Here is a 17,961-nt window from a genome sequence, read left to right on the forward strand (position 1 = left end):
GAACTGGGTGGCGCACGCGGACATCAGCCCCTGTGCAGGATGGCTGCCTTGAAACGGAGTCGAGCCCAAGCTTGGCCGGAGGAGAGAGGGGACAGGGAGCATGGACTGTACAGCTTGCACCGCATGTTTGACATTGTGGGCACTCACCTGACCCACCGGGACGTGCGGGTGTTGTCCTTCCTCTTTGTGGACGTGATAGACGATTATGAGAGGGGCATGATCCGCAGCGGCCGGGACTTCCTGCTGGCGCTAGAAAGGCAGGGCCGCTGTGATGAGACCAACTTCCGCCAGGTGCTACAGCTGCTGAGGATTATTACTCGCCATGACTTGCTGCCCTACGTCACCTTGAAGAGGAGAAGGGCTGGTAAGTGTGACTGGCATCCCAGGCCCTTCTAAATGCTCTGCTGAAACGATTTAACACATTGTAGGCAGCTTTTTAGGAGCACTGCAGCTGCTACTTTGTGTTGACAAGAAGAGAGCTAACAAAAGCTTTTCCGTGGTTGTTCTGGTAACTGTGTGGGCAGCTCTGTGTGCAGTGTCCAATGCAGGGGTGGAATTGAGTTCTTGGGGCTGTTTGGGTATGCCACGGGTGTCAGACTTGAATGGTTCCCCCAGGCCAGGTCCAAACAATGAGGTTCCTTGATCAAGTCAGCTGCAGTGGCAAGGGGGTTAATGCAGCTGTCATTTGTCCCCCTGCTGCCAGCATATATCCTCAATGAGACTATTTACTTGGGAATTCAGTGGTGGGCCTCAGCCCCACATTCCTGGCCCCTCCAGGAGACCTGTGGGCTGCGTGAAACAAATCTGTGGGCAGGATCTTTGGCACCACTGGGGGATGCAACCCCCAAGAGGAAGGGGGCATGATGGGAAGCATTGAGGCTTGATGCTCAGGCAAGAAATTTGCGGAAACCAAGAGAAAGCAGAGACTCTTTTTCTCTCTGCTGCTTTGCTTGCCAAGAAAAGCATCTTGTACTTCAGCAAAAGTTCCTTTCACTCTGAAAATGCACAAACTGACCCTCTTGACAGTCTCTCGAATCCTGAAGCCTGCTTATGGCGTTTCCTTAACAACAGAATGCTATAGTTGGGTTTCTTTTGCCAAGACTTCATTACTTCTACAAAATACGCTGCTGAACACTTGCTCTTCCACTGGCTGCACTGATGGCCCCATCTTTGCTATGGGAGTTATGGGCTCTAGGGTCCTCTTTTTACAAAAAGTCATTTGAATGGAGTTGATTAGGGAGGGAGGGGGTGGAATAGGTTAAAAACTTGCGTTGAAGGTTTCTTGGTTTAGTGTCTTCATATCTGTTGCACTCCACTCAAAATATTATCAGAGCTTCTAGTGTGCTCTCTGTACCTCATGTCTCACTGATAACTTGGTCTTTGCTTGAGTGGGAGGGAAAAAGCTCTGTAAAGTTTTTAATGTCTGTCCTGGGAATGTCCACGGCATCAAGAGACTGATGGGCAGTTTGAACTAGACTGAGTAGGGCTCAGGATTTAGGAGCGTAGCTTCGAAAATACATTCTGATTTTCCTGGGCTCAAAGGAAGAAAGGAAGGCTAAGATTTGTCCTCCCATGTAGCTCATTAAACCCCATCCCCTTCAAAGAGTTGGATGACCTTTCTGCTGTACCACCTAACTGCCTTTCATACACTGCATGCTCTGCAGCATGTGCTGTACTCTGCAGAGCCCCAGCCAGAGCAAGTTCATTGAATGTGGGACGTAACAACCGTCTCTAGCGTCACCGTTCGCTGAGTCTTGGACTCCTGGGGTGGCCCAGATCTGAAATGGGAACAGCCACTGCCTGGCAGACTCTCCTGCATTGCTTATGCTCTGCCTTTGCTTCCGCTGCTCAGTCTAAGAAAAGTCTCCCAGGTTATTTAATTTGAAAAGTGCAAGAAGAAAACTTCCACGACTTGCAAGACGGGCATAAGTAATAAATCTGAGCAAAACATAAGTGTTGTTTCAATAATAACATCCGAGCTCTGATAGCTGCACGGTTCTGTCCAAGTCCGTTGCTCTTGGCATCCCTAAAGCATTCCTGAATAAAATTCCATGCTTCCAGCCAGGCTTCACAATTATGCCTTTGTATCACCGTAGACAGCAGTGACACATCCAGAGTCGGGTTCCCATAGCAGTGTTATAATCGCATGTGATATATCTCGTCATGAACTAACAGTGCAAACATCTAGGCACGCAGCATCTTTCTGTGGCTGAATTGATTGCCATAGAGAACCTCCAAGACATGTACAGTTTGAAATCATTGATTCTTTTAGTGTTAAAAGTAGTTTTAGGTTAATTCATATCCCTGACAATCTTTGCTGCATTTTGAGGCTTTACAATACCTTCCTGCTTCCTTTGTAAAGAGTCTTTTCTCTTGTGGAAAACTGCAAGCAAGTAAAAGGGGAAAATGGAAAATTCATTGTTTTGCATATAGTTAACAAAACACAGATTTTTTTTTCTCCCCCTCCTTAGCCTCATGTCTGTGTTTTTAGGTGTTAAAAGTAGGTAATAGAAACCAAATAAGACTTTACTTTCTTTTTTTCTTTTTTCTTTTTAATGGTGTCGCTTCTGAATTTTCTCTAATGTTTTGGAACAAGCAGGTTTAATATTTGAATGGTCTTTTTCTCTGCCTTCTGTCCCAAGGGTGGGTTCATTGATTTAAATAATTCAGTTGAATTGTGTGGTGCTTTCTGTGTTCTAAAGGGAACGGTTGAATCACCATGGCTTTTATCTCGGTACTACTTCCTGCTAATCAGAAGGCTACGCTATAGCTCTACGTATAAGTAGTCATAAAGATTGGTGTAAATATGTTCAGACTTCTTATTTAATTTTTTATGATTATGCTTTTATTTCCTAGGTGACTTTTTTTTTTCCTTGTGATTTTTTTTAAGCGGTCTTCGGATAGAAATTGGAATGCAGTTTATAATAAGATATTATTTTAAAATAGTTAAGTAAAAATCTAATATTTAACATGCTTGACTTGAGGAGGAAAAATAAAAATAAATGAGGTTTATAAATCATAATTTTTAGTGTAAAATAACAGAGTTGCTAAAGGGAAATACCTTCTCTAAGTGACCCAAGTTACTTGTTTCTGGTCACTCTGTCCTTGAAGGTTTTGAAGGTGGTAAAGCCAATCTATGAATAAAAAATGAGGTGTGAGATGAGAGGAACCAAGCTTTCATGCTGCTTCAACTCCCAGTTGACTTTTTTTCAACTTTAAATGACCTAGTTGACTAGCCTGAAATTAAGAAAATCATTTCTCTGCACCTGTAGGAGAGGCAACTGCTTCACAATCTAGTTGGCCCTTCCATAAACTCTAGCTCTGGGTGCCAACTAGTGACTTCCTCCCATTTAGGGCTTGGCCATTCCTTATAGCTTGCAGGCCTTCCTCTTGAATATTTTATTTGACTTACAATTTTAATTGGGCCTTTACATATTTTTGTTATAACTTATAACTATTTACAATTCAGTTTTATTTTTAAAAGAACTTTAAATGATAAACATCCCAGGTATTTTTTCCCTTGGAAAAAAATCATCTCTCCATACTGTCCTTTTCTCGGTACGTCTTCCCTAGCCGTGCTCAGCAGCTGCACTTTGATTTTGCACAGTAACTGATTCCTGCCAGTTTCTTCAGGTCAAGTTTGAAACCAACTCCAATGTAATGCCTGCAATCACCACGTTTCTAATAGACTTCAATTTGCTGCTGTATGAAAAGCATTAATAAGGTAAGATGAAAGTGCAGGTTTAAATTCACAGGACTCTGCTGCTGCCTTAGGAGCTGCAGATTGTGATTAAGTAAAGAGATGCAGCTGGACAACGTTGTCCAGCAGTGTTGAAGAGGTTTTCAGTGGAAAGAGCTTGAAGTGACCTAAGTTTCTGAAAACTACTAAAAACTTACTAACAGATGCATGTTTAACTTAAAAACCTGGTACAGACTGAGCCTTATGGAAAAAAGTTTCAGAATTACTAAGCATAGAAATCTTCCAGTGATGTCACATGACAACATGGGCAAGTGCTACTTCTGGCCTCCGAGAATAGCCTCAGATGTTATGTTGTGGTGGGGCTACAATAACACACTTCTTTTAATTAAGCTTTAAAATTTAAGATAATGTGGGCACTTAGTGTTGGGAGCTTAAAAAGAGTGAATTGCAAATATGGTATATTCTCACAGCTGAGTTTAAGCTGAATTCAAGGTGACTTTGAATTTTAAGACCAACTATAAATTTGTTTTGAATTTTCCGTGTCTAGAATCTAGTTATTAGAGGTCCTCTTTAAATTCAAGTCCCCCACCACCGCTGCAGTGGCACGGGGACAGGCAGCCTGCCCACTGTTTCTTGCCTGCCCCATTGCCACCTGTACCACCCCCCTGCCCTGCCCACTTACTTTTGCAGCTGCTCTGGCTGTCTTCGCAGGGCACAGAGCACCCAACCAGGCCAGGTAGTAGTTGCCAGCTCTGGCTCTGGCCTGAGTTGGGGTCAGAGCTGCAGCAGCTCCCCACACTGCTTCGTGCACCCCCTCTCCATGGTGGCCCCCTACTCTGTGCATCTCTTTTCCTGTGCTCCCCCTGCACTGTGTGTTCAGTCCCCAAGCTCTCTCCATGCTGCCCTTTCCCTGCATTCCCCCTTGCTTCATGCATCTCTTCTCCCTACTTGCACCATGCACCCTTTCCCTTGTGCGCTTCCCCCCTGCACTTTGTGTCCCCTTCTCTGCGCTCCCCCTGCACTGAGTCCCTTTCTCCTGCAGTGTCCTGACCCACTGCATGTACCACATCTGCCGCATGAGCCAACCTGGCTCTGGGTCTACTTGCCTGGCCCATACTCAACTCTAAGATGAGGCTTTTTCCCCCATACTGAACATTTTATATTCAAATTATTATGGCATTAGGGGAAACCTCCTCATCTTATATTGTAACAAATAGGGTGTTACTGCATTCTGACTCTATTGCCTTCTCCAGTACAGTCAGCAGCACATGCAGAAAATAACAGTATAATGCCCAAGGGAAACATCTGTCAGCAATTTTATACAGGTGTAAAATTGGAACTGGGTGAGACCTGAGACTTGAAGAGGGTGGAGGGGGCATCACTGGTGGAAGCCTTCCTGGGATGGTGGCCAACTGCATAGTGTATGAAGGTACTTTTTACTCAACACCTGGTAATGGTGGTTGGTTGTCTTGTGTTACGTGCCATGCATACATGTCACTTTAAGTGAAGACCAGTCAACTATTAGACCTTCTGATTCCATCAGGCTGAGATTTTGCAAGTAACAGTGGTAACAAATCCAAAGAGAAGTATTCATCAATATAAGAACTGCCATTTTCTGAGTCAGACCACAGGTCCATCTAGCCTAGTCTCCAGTGTCGCGTAGTGGCAGAGAGCAGATGCTGAGAGTGAACTGGGTAAAACCAGAGTCTTTTCCACTGTTGCTCTCTCATGTGCAGCCTCCAGCATTTAAGGTCTAGGAAGCTCTGATGCAGAGGCCGTGCCCCTCATTCCCATTCTCAATAGCTACTGATGCCCCTTTCCTCCAAGAACGTGTCCAGTCCCTCTTGGAATCTGGCTAATCTCTCTGCTTCGACCACATCTGGTGGCAACGAGTCCCACACTTTAATACCTTGCTGGGTGAAAAAGCTTCTGTTTTGTCAGTTTTAAACTTACTATCCCGTAGTTTCATTTTGTGACCCCTTAGAGAAGAAAAATTAATAGTTTTAAATGTGGCACTTTTCATGTGCAGTTACATTTTTGAAAACCGTTTCTACAGCTTTTCGTATATGACTGATGGCTGGTGTTTTCAGAACTTGGCTAAATTAATGAAGTTTGATCATACGTAAGATCATAACCCTCAGGGTAAGAAGAATCTATTTGCAGCTGGCACCTAAGACATTGACTTCCACAGGATCAAGGGTTTAATTAAAAACCACCTCGCAACAACCTGCTGTTATGGCTGTGAAGAAAACTTTCCTGGTGTGCCACGGTGTGGTCCACTGCTGCCCTAACAACCCCGTGGGCAACAGTGGAAGTGATGAGAATTACCTGTTCCCCTCTGTAGTAGATCAGGAAAATAGTCAGGGCACTAGAGCTCTGAACCTCTTTGACTTTTCCTTTTGTCTTATAATGCACATTGGCTCCTCATAGGTCGGTGTCTGACTGTTCAAGCCTAGATGATGGTTTTCTTTAGGCCCTCCTTTAAGCGTCTTCCATATCAGTCATGGTCTCTGCCCTCCTTTAAAAAAAGTCCCTCTCTTCCAGTGTGTCCAGACCTCGTAGACAAGTACCTAGAAGAGACATCCATTCGCTACGTGACGCCCCGAGCTCACAGTGATGCAGAGCATGGTCTTGGCCACCCTCACAAATCAGGTGAGCGCTTGGTACTGTGCCTGAATCTCAAGGTGTGAACATTAGTTGCTGGGTAATGTCCATGTAACTAATGGAACAGTCTTACTTTGCCTTTTGTCTCCTTGTGCCTCTGCTGTCATCCCTCCCATTCTACAAAACTCTCCCAAAATCTACCTTGAGGGAGTCTGTGTGCTACAGTCATAGCTTAGCCAGATGATAGCACCCAACAGAATTAAAATTCTGGGCAGCTGAAAGTGTTAGTGCTGTTTCACCTTGTTTCCTGATGGCTTCAGTGGTTCATTCCCTCTCAGCAAGTAATTACCATGAAACTTTTTTTTTCCCCCCTGCTGATCATCAGCAAGTGAAATGACACCTGCTGTCTAACCCTCTCTGGAAATACCTATCAAAACAGAGAAGTTTTCTACCCTCCAGCTGCTACATCAGCAGTTTACCTCCCATTTCTGTCTTCCCCCTGCCACTTCCACCACCCACAACTACTTCTCCTGGATCTCAGTGCTAGTTCTTAATGACTTCTTTTCCAACATTTACTGCCTCCTTCCTTGGCTAGAGGTTCCTTCTCTCTCTCGAGCTGAACCCCCAAAGGCAAAGTTGCATTTAATGGATGTCTTAAACCCGTTTCACCCAGTCTGTTTGATTAGAAGTTCAGAAGGTTGGGAGCCTTTTGTGCTGGGCCACCACAGACTGTTTTCCATGCATCTCAAATTAGGCACCTGGCCAGTGTTTGGGTTGGGCATTTGGACAAAGTTGGAAGCTATAGGAAATGAGAGAGGAGTAGATGGTACTTTCCACTGAATTAATGGAACCCAGTGCCCTAACTGGAGGCAGGGAGTGACAGTCCTAGCTGCTAGCTGAAGTATAAAGCATGATCTTTGCCATGGTGCTTTAACCAAGAGTTGAGTCTTTAGCTCTTGATGCCTGGGATCAGCATCCCAGCTTGTTGCTGTCTGCACTAATTCCAGAAAGCAGTCACATTTCCTGTCCTGAACTGCCATCTGACCATTCTTCATGCCATTGAGTAAGTAAAGAAAAGTCTCAATCACCACATCATCTTTGACCCTACAATCAGTCAACCAGGATTTAACTGGCCACGCTGTTATTGGGCACGTCTCGACTATTTTTGAACTGGACAGGGTCACCTGGGCCTCAGACCTGTACCAATAGGATCTTTGCAATGACAACGGATGGCCTTGTGGACAAGTTCAAACCACGTCCCGCATTGTTGACTCGTGTCCATTTACTAGGCTACGTGATGGCCTTCAAGCTCTTCACCTTGGTGATAATATCGCCTTAAGATGACTGAAACAATATGCCAAAACCGCATACGCTAAATATAAATTGCTGTCTACTGTTGCAGTGAATGGATGAATAACTCTTTCACTCCACACCTGTGTGGTGAATGAAATGTTGTCCCTCCCTTTACATTTCTTGTAAAACTCTCAGTGGATGCTGTTTAAACATATGCCGTAACCATTGATGAATGCCAGGTGCTTCAGAGCCTCCTATTGGAAAGAACTGTTTTGTCAAAGCCTGAAGTGACGTTTCTGTTGCTGATGGCATGAAGAAAGCCTCCTATCGGGCCGTTCTCCCTTTGCTGCTCCAGTATTTGCCTTTTACGCACTGACACATCATGTGATGAGGTAGTGAAGATCTACTTGACTTAGTCAAGAGATATGTGTTTTATTTCTGACAGTCTTCCATGGGAGACACTGAGCAAGTTGTTTTGCCTGTAAGCTCTGTGATACAGATATGACTTACAGTGATGTTGCAACTGATACAGGTTATACCCAGTTTTTATATGCTCTGGTTTAACCAGAAATTGTGGGCAGGAATTACGGGGTAAAAATCTCTCTGGTTTATGTTGTGCCAAAGGGCAAGTTAGCGCGTGTAAAGTAGTAGTGGTAATTCCAGTGGGTTTGCCACTATCTGATTCTTACACTCCCAATCTGATTTTTCCCCTTAAATAAGTTCCAGTGCAAATGTCTTCTACTAGCAAATCAGAAGTGAACTTCTGCCTGCCCCCTTCAGTTGCTGGTAAGCTCCCTATCTGGTCTGCAGTCAGGCCTGTTCTTTGACAGTCTTGCCCAGCTCCCATTCTGTAGCCAAAACACGGTTGGCCCCAAACCAGCAGTCCAGATCCCGATGGATGGACAGACTCATGAATTGGTTTATCCTTTAATTAAACACAGCTACCATACTGATGTGTCATTTGCTCCTTCATGTGCTTTTTGAGCAACAAAGTAGCTCAGTTTTCACATTGTCTTTTCATGCTGTCAGACTTGGAAGAGCTCCCTCCCTTTCAGAGTTTTTTTTTTATTCTTCCAGCTATAACCTGAAAGTAACTTATGGTTTCAACCCCGTGTAGGAACAGGAGAGTAACTCCTGGAAGGTGTTTTGGATGCTGCTTTGTTGCTTTACTTGAGCTTGCCACTGGAGGGCAGGAGCAACAAGGCTAATTGGGTTTCCAGAAGGTCTTGAATCCAGACAAGGCAGATTCAGTGTGGACCCAGCTTCTGGGGTTGAATAAAGTCCCCACTAATGAGAGGTTGGAATGACATCTGCCTGGTTTTCCCTCGGAGGCTGTAGTCTGTTATTTTTTTTTTCCAAGTGCAGTACCAAAAATTAGGGACCTTAAGAGTGGTTTCTGTTCACTTGGGTGGATTTTCTCAGAATGTATGTAGGGGCCCAACCTTGGGCGCTTAGAGCGGCATTTGTGTAACTTCGCTGTTTGGGAAGATCTCGTATCCATTTCCCCATCCACTTCCCTGTGCATGGAGCAGCAGCATGGGGGTAGTCAGCCCATTAGCTGGGGCACACTGAATGTCTAGTGACTTTGCCGTGTCTGTCTTGGTACAAAGCAGCTGGTTACTGTGGTGGGTGCTGTCCCTCTCCATACCAGGAACTCTTGCTGTTACCCTTGCTTATGCCTGCCTCTGCCACCCTGCCCATCTTATGCTGTTGTCTGGTCGGACTTGTAGGATGGGGCCACGATTAGCTGTCCCATAAGATGTGGCTCCTTGGAACCGTTTCCCCCACCAAGCCGTCTGAGGGGCTGTGCTTCTGGAGCTGCCTGGCTTCTCAGGAGAGGGTAGGGATGACTTTTAATGGGAAGAGCTGGAGTGTTAACACCAGGGCGTGGGTCAAAGTGTGGTCCAGGTGACTCTTACGTACTCCCCCTCTTTCCCCCCCCATGCTTCAGAGTGAAGGCATCTTTCCTCCCTTCCTGTGCCCTGTTAGAGATACTGCACCCCTCCCAAGAGACGGCTGCATTTCGGCAGTGACTTTGGGCTGCGCAAGCCCTAGTACCTTATTGTGAGGTACTCTGGCTCAGACGTGGCCTGACCTGATCCTTGGCACAGTGGTGCCTGGTAAGAAGTTGCTGAGGAGAGGGTAAGAGAAGAACAGCAAGAACCATCTCTGAGCTGGAGGAGCTGGGTTGTGGGAAAACTGACTGCAAGTGCTGACCAGGTCCTGAAGCAGGAGTCGGCTGGCAGTTCAAGGGGTACCAGCAGTGGGGAGGGGAGATGCATGCAGTACTGCCAGGGAGGTAGTAACAGGTAACAATGGAGCATCTTCAACTCCCCCCAGGCCCCACTCGGGGAGCTCAGGGAGGGCTCTCATGTGGCCAGGGAGGAAGAATGTGGGGCTCAGTCGAGCCTTTTCTATCCTTCCAGCATATGATGCCATTCCTTGGCCCCTTTATAACCCCTGTGCCCTCTTCCTCTGCCCTAGTGCCTCCCCATCACCCTGTGGTCTGCTGCTCCTCGGCGGGACCTCAGATCTGTACCAAGAGGCCTGGCCGTGGGAGAGCTCTTCTCAGTAGTCAGCGGAAGAGGAGGAAGTCAGTGACACCAGATCCCAAGGAGAAACAGACTTGTGGTAAGAGCCTCTGAGGATGCAGTCTCTGTCTTTTGTGGTCCTGGAGTGTATGCTGAGGTGCTGGCTCTTTCCAGGGCCTGATCTCTGTTTGAAAAAGCCAGTTTGCCTGGGTTGGCAGATGGTCTGATCATTCATTTGACTGGGACCTAAGCAGAGCTCTGCAGGGTAGGGGGCAAGAGGGGGACCTGGATGGCAGAAAACTGAGCTCTGTGCTGAAGCTAAGAGCAGCTTGGGATGTTTCCAGGCAGCGGCATGAAAAACCCACAGGCACTGCAGCAGGCTTATCCCGCTCTGCTCCCCTTTCATGTGCCACAGCATCCTGGGATGGCACAGACTCCTTAGAGAGGTGCTCTGAAGCCCTGCTCCTGTGGAAGAAGGCAAGCAGTGGTGCCTCCATATGCCAGGCAGCCAGTGCTTGCCCTGTGTCCCACTAGGTCTGAGAGTATGTGGGAAGTGGGGGAATAAGAGAACTGAAAAGTACAGCGTGCACCCCCCTCCCAGCTCCTATGCTTGTGGAGGTGGTGGAAGGGGCTGTAGGGAACCTGGAGGAGGGGCTGCAGCAGCCAGGGCCCTGCTGACCCCTCGGGTAGGGATGGGACAGGCAGACAGTGGAAAGAGCAGGGTACAGCCCTGCTGTCCCCCTCCTTGTGCCTGCTGCAGGGCAGCTGCCTCCTTCAGGGGTCTGATGACCCATCCCCAAGCTAACCGGTCTGCCCCGCTGAGCAGCTCCTTCCGGCACTTGGCCACTCCTTGCCGTGCGTAATGGGGTGCCCTGCCACCCATGAGATCCTTTTAAAGGTGCTATGTGGTGAAGTAAGGTCCGTAGGACAGTGATACTCACACTTGGCCCTGTGGGTCAGATGTGTGATGCGGGGCCCTTCTGTGGGCTGGATAGGCCAGGGGGCGGGGGAGTTTGGCCCTGTGTGTTGGGATCTCCTTTTCTCAAGAGATTTGGTAGAAGAGGAACAGTGGCACCACTGTCCCCACTACCAAATTTGTGGATCCAAAGGGAGCTCCACAGGTTGGATGGCACAGTGCCATGGGCTGGATCTGGCTGGAGGTTTAGCACCCCTGCCGTAAGGAGATCATTAGTCTTTAAATGGGGTGCCACAAAATCCCACACTGTGAGGCTCCCTTGCAAAGGCTGCACAAGAGAGGAGACGTTCGGTATCCAAGCTTGGCCACAGCCGTCCAGTCCACTTCTGCACATGCAGCTTGGATGGGCAGGACGGTGGCTCAGAGGCTGCGTTTTCCTCCACGTGCAGGTAGGAGGGAGAAGCTAGTTGAGTTTTCTGCTGTTTGACAAGGGGTGAAACAGCTTATTACCATGCAGATGCTGCTAATGCATGCAGAAGCTTGGGCATTTCAGGACTGCCTTGGGCAGCTGTGTCACTCATGCCTAGACCTCTGGCACGTGGCATATACTAGAAACAGCTTCATGGGAAGGGTCTGTGGGCTCCACTCTGCTCATGAGACTCCTCTAGTCAGTGCTTGATCCCCAGGGTGCCCTGTGGTGGGGTAAGGCAGGAGGACACAAACTGGCAGGGGAATGGCTGGGGGGTGGGTACTGGCTGGTGGCATCTCTGCTTCAAGTCTGAGCTCTGCTGTCTCTGGCTCTGTGCCACAAGGACAAGAGGCACAGACCCTGGCAGCAAGGGCATAGCGCCAGGGTCCCCGGACACGGGGGCTGTTGAGAGGAGAGTGCTCACTGTCCTGCCCACTGCCTTGTGCCCCCCAGATATCCGCCTGCGTGTGCGAGCCGAGTACTGCCAGCACGAGACGGCGCTGCAGGGCAACGTCTTCTCCAACAAGCAGGACCCCCTGGAGCGGCAGTTCGAGCGCTTCAACCAGGCCAACACCATCCTCAAGTCCCGGGACCTGGGCTCCATTATCTGTGACATCAAGTTCTCTGAGCTCACCTACCTCGATGCGTTCTGGCGAGACTACATCAACGGCTCCTTGCTGGAGGCCCTCAAGGGCGTCTTCATCACAGACTCGCTCAAGCAGGCAGTGGGCCACGAGGCCATCAAGCTGCTGGTCAACGTGGACGAGGAGGATTACGAGGTGGGGCGCCAGAAACTCCTGAGGAACTTGATGCTGCAGACGGCGCCCTGACCTGGTGGCTGTGGTGCCCATGCCCGGCAGCCCATCGCTCCTCCTCTTGGGTTTGTTTTTCTTTTTTTTTTTTTTTTTTTTTTTTTTTTTTTTTTTTTAAAAAATTTTTTAAATCTTTTTTTAAAAGATGATTTAAACCCCTCCCAGCCCCACCTGCCCTGCGACGGACTGCCGAGCTAGGACTTGCGGCGCCACCAGAGCCAGGGCAGGGCTGAGAGCGGAGGAGGAAGGGGAGCACCCACCTACAGTGCCGGGGCTCCTGTTGCCCTTCCCTCGTTCTTCCCCCACCCCCGTGCAGTTTTTTGTACTGTCTGATTAAAAACCAGTCTCCCGTGGTACCCGGGCCCTGTCAGTGAGCGAGGTGGGTGGGGGGGAGGGAGGGCTGATCCCAGGCTTGGGTCGAGGGACTGTTGTTAGACACTTTATCAGGGAATAGGTGCATGGCGTGAACCCCAGAGGGAGAGGGGGGCATCCTTGGGTGTGAGTGGGGGGGAGGGGGGGATCATCTGTGAACCCAGATGCACCACGTAGCACTGGCCTGGGCACTGCTTCACCTATCTGCTGCTTAGCACAGGAGAGGGTCTCAGCTGAGATGTTTTAGGCCTGGTCTCTGCCCCCTAAGTTGTGTTTCCTTCGGAGGCTGGGCACAGGGGACTAGAACGGCCCTCTCCTGCCTCCCGGCAGGTGCTGTTGACTCCCTGGTACAGCAGGGCCCTTCTGTTGGCAAGAAGAGCGGCGGCTCCATGGGAGTGGCTCGGACAGGAGCAGGGCTTCTGGCCACGTTGTCATCCGAGCGGTTCTCATTGCCCTTTGGGGGGCTGGGAGTGGGGCCACCCTGCCTGGCTCCATGCCATGGCGTGAGGGAAGAGTCCTCTGCACTGATGTAGCCTGTGCTGGGGGCAAGAGCGGACGGGGCTGTTCTGCTTCACCTCCCCACAACCATGTGCCTTCGTTACCCCGTCCTGCCCCTTTCCCTCCCCGGCCAGAACAGATGCTGACCTTTCCAGGATAAAGAGAGGTGTGGATATCGGCTGACATGTCTGCCAGCCCCAACCCCCCTCCCATGGGCAGCGGCCAGAGGAGCTGTCAGTTGTGCCACGTTGGCATGGAGAAGAGAGCTTGGCCCCCGCAGCCTGTGTTGCTTGGGCATCCCAGCTCCCCTGGCTGGCAGTGGGAGAGCATACGGCAGCCTCTGAGGGGCTGCTGTGAAGCATGGTGACACCCACTCCCAGCACTTGTGTGGGAGAGCAGGCCCCATGCCCCCATCTTCCTTCCAGTCCTCCTGTGTCCCTACTACCACGCTGTGCCTGGCTGTTGTGGGGAGGGGGGCTAGAGTGTACCAGGGAAGCTGTGCAGCGTGGGCCCAGCGCCGTCTTTGTTTGATCCTGCCAATAAAGCGTGGTCTGAGTCACTGGCTTGCACTGTGCACGGGGCCAAGGGGGGGGGGAGGGCTGTGCAGGCAGGGGCTGGCTGCTGCCGTCGGCGCGGGGCCTATCCACTGCGGGCAGTGGGCGTCCCAGAGCAAGCAGTCATGGGTGGCGCTGAGCCTGCGTGGCCTGTCCATCACTCAAGCTGGGCTGGGCCCAGCATGCTGAGGCCTAGCAACACTAACTTCACCTGCCCCCCCTATTTATCCTGCAGTGGCCCAGGTGGAAGCCCAGGCTGAAGCACTGATCCCAGCATGAGGGGTGCAGGATGTGCTGGGATCCCTCCTCCCAGCCCTGCTGATGGTGAGGCTGGGCCAGTCTAGCAACACCTGCTTGAAATCTCACAATTGCTGCTCTTAAGTTCTGAGGAGAGGCTTCAACACCCCCCCCCTCCCCCGAACTTGGCACGATCACGGACTTAGCCTTTTATGTGCCCTGGGCACCAGGAGGGCTTCACCTGCTTGGCTCGGGCCCTGGAGACTAATGAGGCACAACTGAGCCGTGGGGCAGTGATGGCTTTTTAATCTCCCCCTCCAGGGTCTGGTGGTGCTCCCTCTCCTGTCCCAGGATCCAGCCCTGCTCTCTCCACGAGGGCTGGGCCCTGGGGTCACTTTCTAAACAGCAGCTCAGATGCTGGATCTTCCCCACAGCCCTGCCCCAAGGCCCTGTCTCCACCAGTCACAGCCTTACCCCTGGAGCTGCTCATCTGACATCAGGGGCTTGGGGGGGGGGGCGGGGGGTGGCAGCCGGGGACCGTGGTCAGTGGGAGGCCGTGAGCGATCGAGCTGCATTTTTTCTAACCAATTTTCTGAGTTGTGGGTGCACGGTCGGTCTCCCCCTCCCTCCCCCAGCGCACGCACGCACACGTACGTAACCCCCCCTTCCCCAGTTTGAGGACAATTCTGGCACAAGTTGTGTAACTTCTGTGACTTCTGTATTTTTTAAGCCTCCAGTATATCAGTCATACTCCCTGTGTAGCTTTCAGTTTTCTTGAAATAAACATCTACTGCATCTCGCGGGCTCCCTGCGTCGCTGCTTCAGTGGGCAGCTGCTCTGCCTTGCCCCTGCCAGCTGGGGCTTTTCTGGAGACCCTCGATTGCGGGGGGAATCCTACTGCCCCCTTCCCCACAGAGAACAGCTGCACCTGGCAGCACTGAGGGCTCCTTGTGCCCAGGAAGAGGCTTCCAAGCCTGGTACTGTGCTCTGGATGCAGCCCAGGGGCTCCGTGTCCTGTGGAAAAGGAGGGGGGTAGGTGGGTTCCAGGCTGAGAGGCCCACCAGTGTGGCTGCTTCACTACCTCCGGGGTGTGGGATGCTGCCCACTGGCACCGAGGCCCCATCTATCTGACAGCATGGTGCAGGAGCTGTGCTGCTGGGTGCTTGCATTGGGGGTGGCTGTGTTCCCCTGAAGTCGGGCAGAGAGAGGGCAAGGCAGGACAAGGTGGAGGCAGCTGTCATGGGGAACAACTGACTCGGCCTAGGAATGGGCCAGGCCCGGAGCACCTGACAAAGTAGGTTGTTGTTGCCTTTGAAAGCTCCTGCCTCTGACCTGGTCTGACTCTTGGGTCTCTTGCTGGTGGTGGCTCTGGCCTGGGGAGCTGGGCTTGCTGCTTGCACACGACTGTGCCAGCAGAGTCCTCCTAAAACAAACAGCCCCAACTCTGGGCAACCTGCAAGGTGGTGATGATTGCTTTGCTCCCTGCAACCCTTGCCAAGCTCCACTGTGCTGCATAACAGGAGCTTCGTTGTCATCATCCCAACCCAGGTGGGGCTGAGCTCTCCAAATCTGCACTCAGGCCAAGCCAAGCTGGCCCTCCCTGGGGGCCTCGGACATAGTTTTAGGACTGGCTCAGACCCATTTTACAGATGAGGAAAGTAATTCCTTTGGGTTTTGGGTTGCATTTGAGCAAAGCCTTTAGGCCCAGGCTGGTGCAGCTGCTGCCTTGAGTCCTCCAACCCCCTCCCAGTAGGATGCTCCTGTTCCTCTGCTGCAGGCAGCATCTGAGCCAGGGCTTTTACTGGCCAAGTGCCATGGTCCCTTTTACATGTGGAACAATTCACGTGCCAGCCCCTTCCCTGGCCAGGGAGTGCTGCCCTGGAGCTTGCACCATAAGACATGGCCATGCTACAGCGCAGAGAGGAAAAGCTCACACCCATCCTGGAGAGCTGCTCTGCTGGGGCTTGAAGCAGGACCTGCCTGGTGCTCAGGTGAAGGAGGGGGTGAGCTGAGCCCTCCATGCCTGGAGAACTACACGCACTTGATGGCAACTGTCCTGAGGCCTGCACCGCAACCAGGCGAGTGGCGCAGTCAGCAGCCAGAGCAGCCATTTCCTCACTTCACATTTATTTTGTGGCTGTGAGGGGAAGGCAGCTCACCTAGGCCTAGTCTTGGGCCCGGGCCCTGTGCAAGGGCCATCCTGGCCACTGGGACAGCCACACTTGCTCCCTGCTCGGGGCAGGCTGAGGCGGCTGTATGGCTGTCCCCTGCTGGAGCCTGGTGCCTGTGGGCAGTGGGAAAGGGGGGTGCAAGCCAGCTAGGCCCCCCCTAACCCCCTACTTACTCCACCAAGGGAAACCTGACAGACACAACCCACTCATGGACTAGGGAGTGATGGGTGGGGGTTCCTCCTGCTTCTCCTCTGTGCTGTCTCCAGGCTGGCAGGGGTCCGCCTCAGTTTCAACAGCCTCGTGGAGCAGCGGGGCCTTCTTCAGGATGCCAACGCTGCCATAGAGTTCAGGCCGGCGGTGAGCCCAGAGGGGCATCTCCCGGCGCAGGCGGTGCAGGTAGGGAAGGTCGATCTCTGCGTAGCACAGCCCTGGCCCCTCCTGGCACTGGGCGATGACACGGCCCCAGGGGTCCACCACCATGGTGTGGCCGTAGGATGAGCGATGCTCGTTGTGCTTCCCCGTCTGCGCCGCTGCAACCACGTAGCACTGGGTCTCTATGGCGCGGGCCCGGAGCAGCACCTGCAAGGGGCAGGGCTGGCCTGAGCTGCGACGGGACTCCAGAGGGCCTGAAAACCAAGCGAGGGCACCTTTCCCCAGGCCAGGGAGCGGCCGTCAGCACTGGGAAACCCTCCCAGACCTGCCCACGCGGTTGGGTGCTCCTTGGTGCCAGCCAGCCTGGGACAGCAGCATGCCCAGAGCCACGGGGAATGCCCCTGACCAGGCCCCAGAACTTGTTCTGCAGCCTCCTCCAGGGCTGGGACTTTGCACCCAGACAAAGGGCATCTCCTCTGCTCTTGGGACTCGTGTTCCAATGAAAGCTGTGTAGAAACCAGCTCTGGAGCTGTTCCACATTTCCAAGCAGTAATGTAGTTGTCTGGATGTTGTTATGGCATGATCGTTCCTTTGCATGTGTGGCCTGCCTTAAGTTTATGGCATGATTCACCAGGTAACTGCGTTATGTAATGTACGGCAGGGGCCTTGACGAGCTGCTGCTGCCCCAAGGGGGAAGGGAAGCAGGGACTGCAGGATAGCTGAAGTGGAGCTCTCAGCGCTGCAGCCCAGGACCTGCCCTTGGTGCAAATTGTGTGGGGAGCAGGGGCTAGCGTCAGGCCCTGGCTGGCACCAGTGCAGCCTGGCAGGGGTGTGGGTCTCACCTCCCAATGGGCAGCCCCCGTGGTCTCAGTGAAGGCTGACGGGAAGGTGAGGATCTCGGCTCCCTCCCGGGCCAGTGCAAGGGAGATTTCAGGGAAGCGCAGATCGTAGCAGATGGCGAGGCCAACCTGGGGCAGGGGGGCAAGAAGACATCCCCACATGATGCAGAACAAGGCCCCAGCAACCCCATGGGGAGCCCAGCCTTGTGTCTGACGAGTCTGGGCCAGCCCTGGGTCCCCTCCCTGTAAGATGCTCAGCCCGGGGGCACTTGGGGAGGGAGGATGGGGTTCATGGTGGGGGCTGCTTGGGGTAAGAAGCTTTGCCTGGGGCAAAGTGGGGCCAGCCCAGCTCCCAGGCATGCAGCAGGTGCAAGGGAAAGGGATGAGACGGCCCCATAGGGGAACCTACTGCCGGTTGCATGGGGTGGGGAGCACCCTAGCACGATTGGCCCTGGCATGATTGGCCCTGGGGTCCCAGCTTCCCCCCCCCCCCCCCCGGAGCAGCAGGGCGGGGGAGCCCCGTCCGGGCTCTGGGCTACTGTCCTGCGACCACGTGCCCTGAGCTGTGGCTCCCACAGCGCAGAGGTGGACGG

At 52.0% G+C, this 17,961-nt stretch overlaps 2 protein-coding genes across 4 annotated transcripts; one reads left to right on the forward strand and one right to left on the reverse strand.

Moving 5' to 3' along the window:
* Window positions 1-6: 6 nt before the first annotated feature.
* On the forward strand, window positions 7-12,452 carry DEDD (death effector domain containing). Of its 2 annotated transcripts, XM_006032715.3 has the most exons (4): window positions 7-364; window positions 6,245-6,352; window positions 10,082-10,228; window positions 11,967-12,452. In XM_006032715.3, exons 1-4 carry the CDS (start codon window positions 40-42, stop codon window positions 12,341-12,343), a joined length of 957 nt encoding a protein of 318 aa, XP_006032777.1. In that variant the 5' UTR covers window positions 7-39; the 3' UTR covers window positions 12,344-12,452. The 2 variants fall into 2 exon arrangements, with proteins under 2 accessions (XP_006032777.1, XP_025070243.1); XM_025214458.1 differs by lacking the exon at window positions 6,245-6,352.
* Window positions 12,453-12,458: 6 nt separating this feature from the next.
* Window positions 12,459-17,855, reverse strand: NIT1 (nitrilase 1). Of its 2 annotated transcripts, XM_014524231.2 has the most exons (3): window positions 17,372-17,855; window positions 16,331-16,736; window positions 12,459-15,000 (listed from the first exon to the last, which is right to left on the reverse strand). In XM_014524231.2, the coding sequence occupies exons 1-2, from the start codon at window positions 17,726-17,728 to the stop codon at window positions 16,371-16,373; spliced, it is 723 nt and encodes a 240-aa protein (XP_014379717.1). In that variant the 5' UTR covers window positions 17,729-17,855; the 3' UTR covers window positions 12,459-15,000; window positions 16,331-16,370. The 2 variants fall into 2 exon arrangements, with proteins under 2 accessions (XP_014379717.1, XP_006032778.2); XM_006032716.3 differs by lacking the exon at window positions 12,459-15,000 and having other exon boundaries at window positions 16,097-16,736.
* Window positions 17,856-17,961: the final 106 nt, after the last annotated feature.

Source organism: Alligator sinensis, unplaced genomic scaffold (genome assembly GCF_000455745.1).
Source record: "Alligator sinensis unplaced genomic scaffold, ASM45574v1 scaffold463_1, whole genome shotgun sequence".
In the NCBI taxonomy this organism is placed as follows: Eukaryota; Metazoa; Chordata; order Crocodylia; family Alligatoridae; genus Alligator; species Alligator sinensis.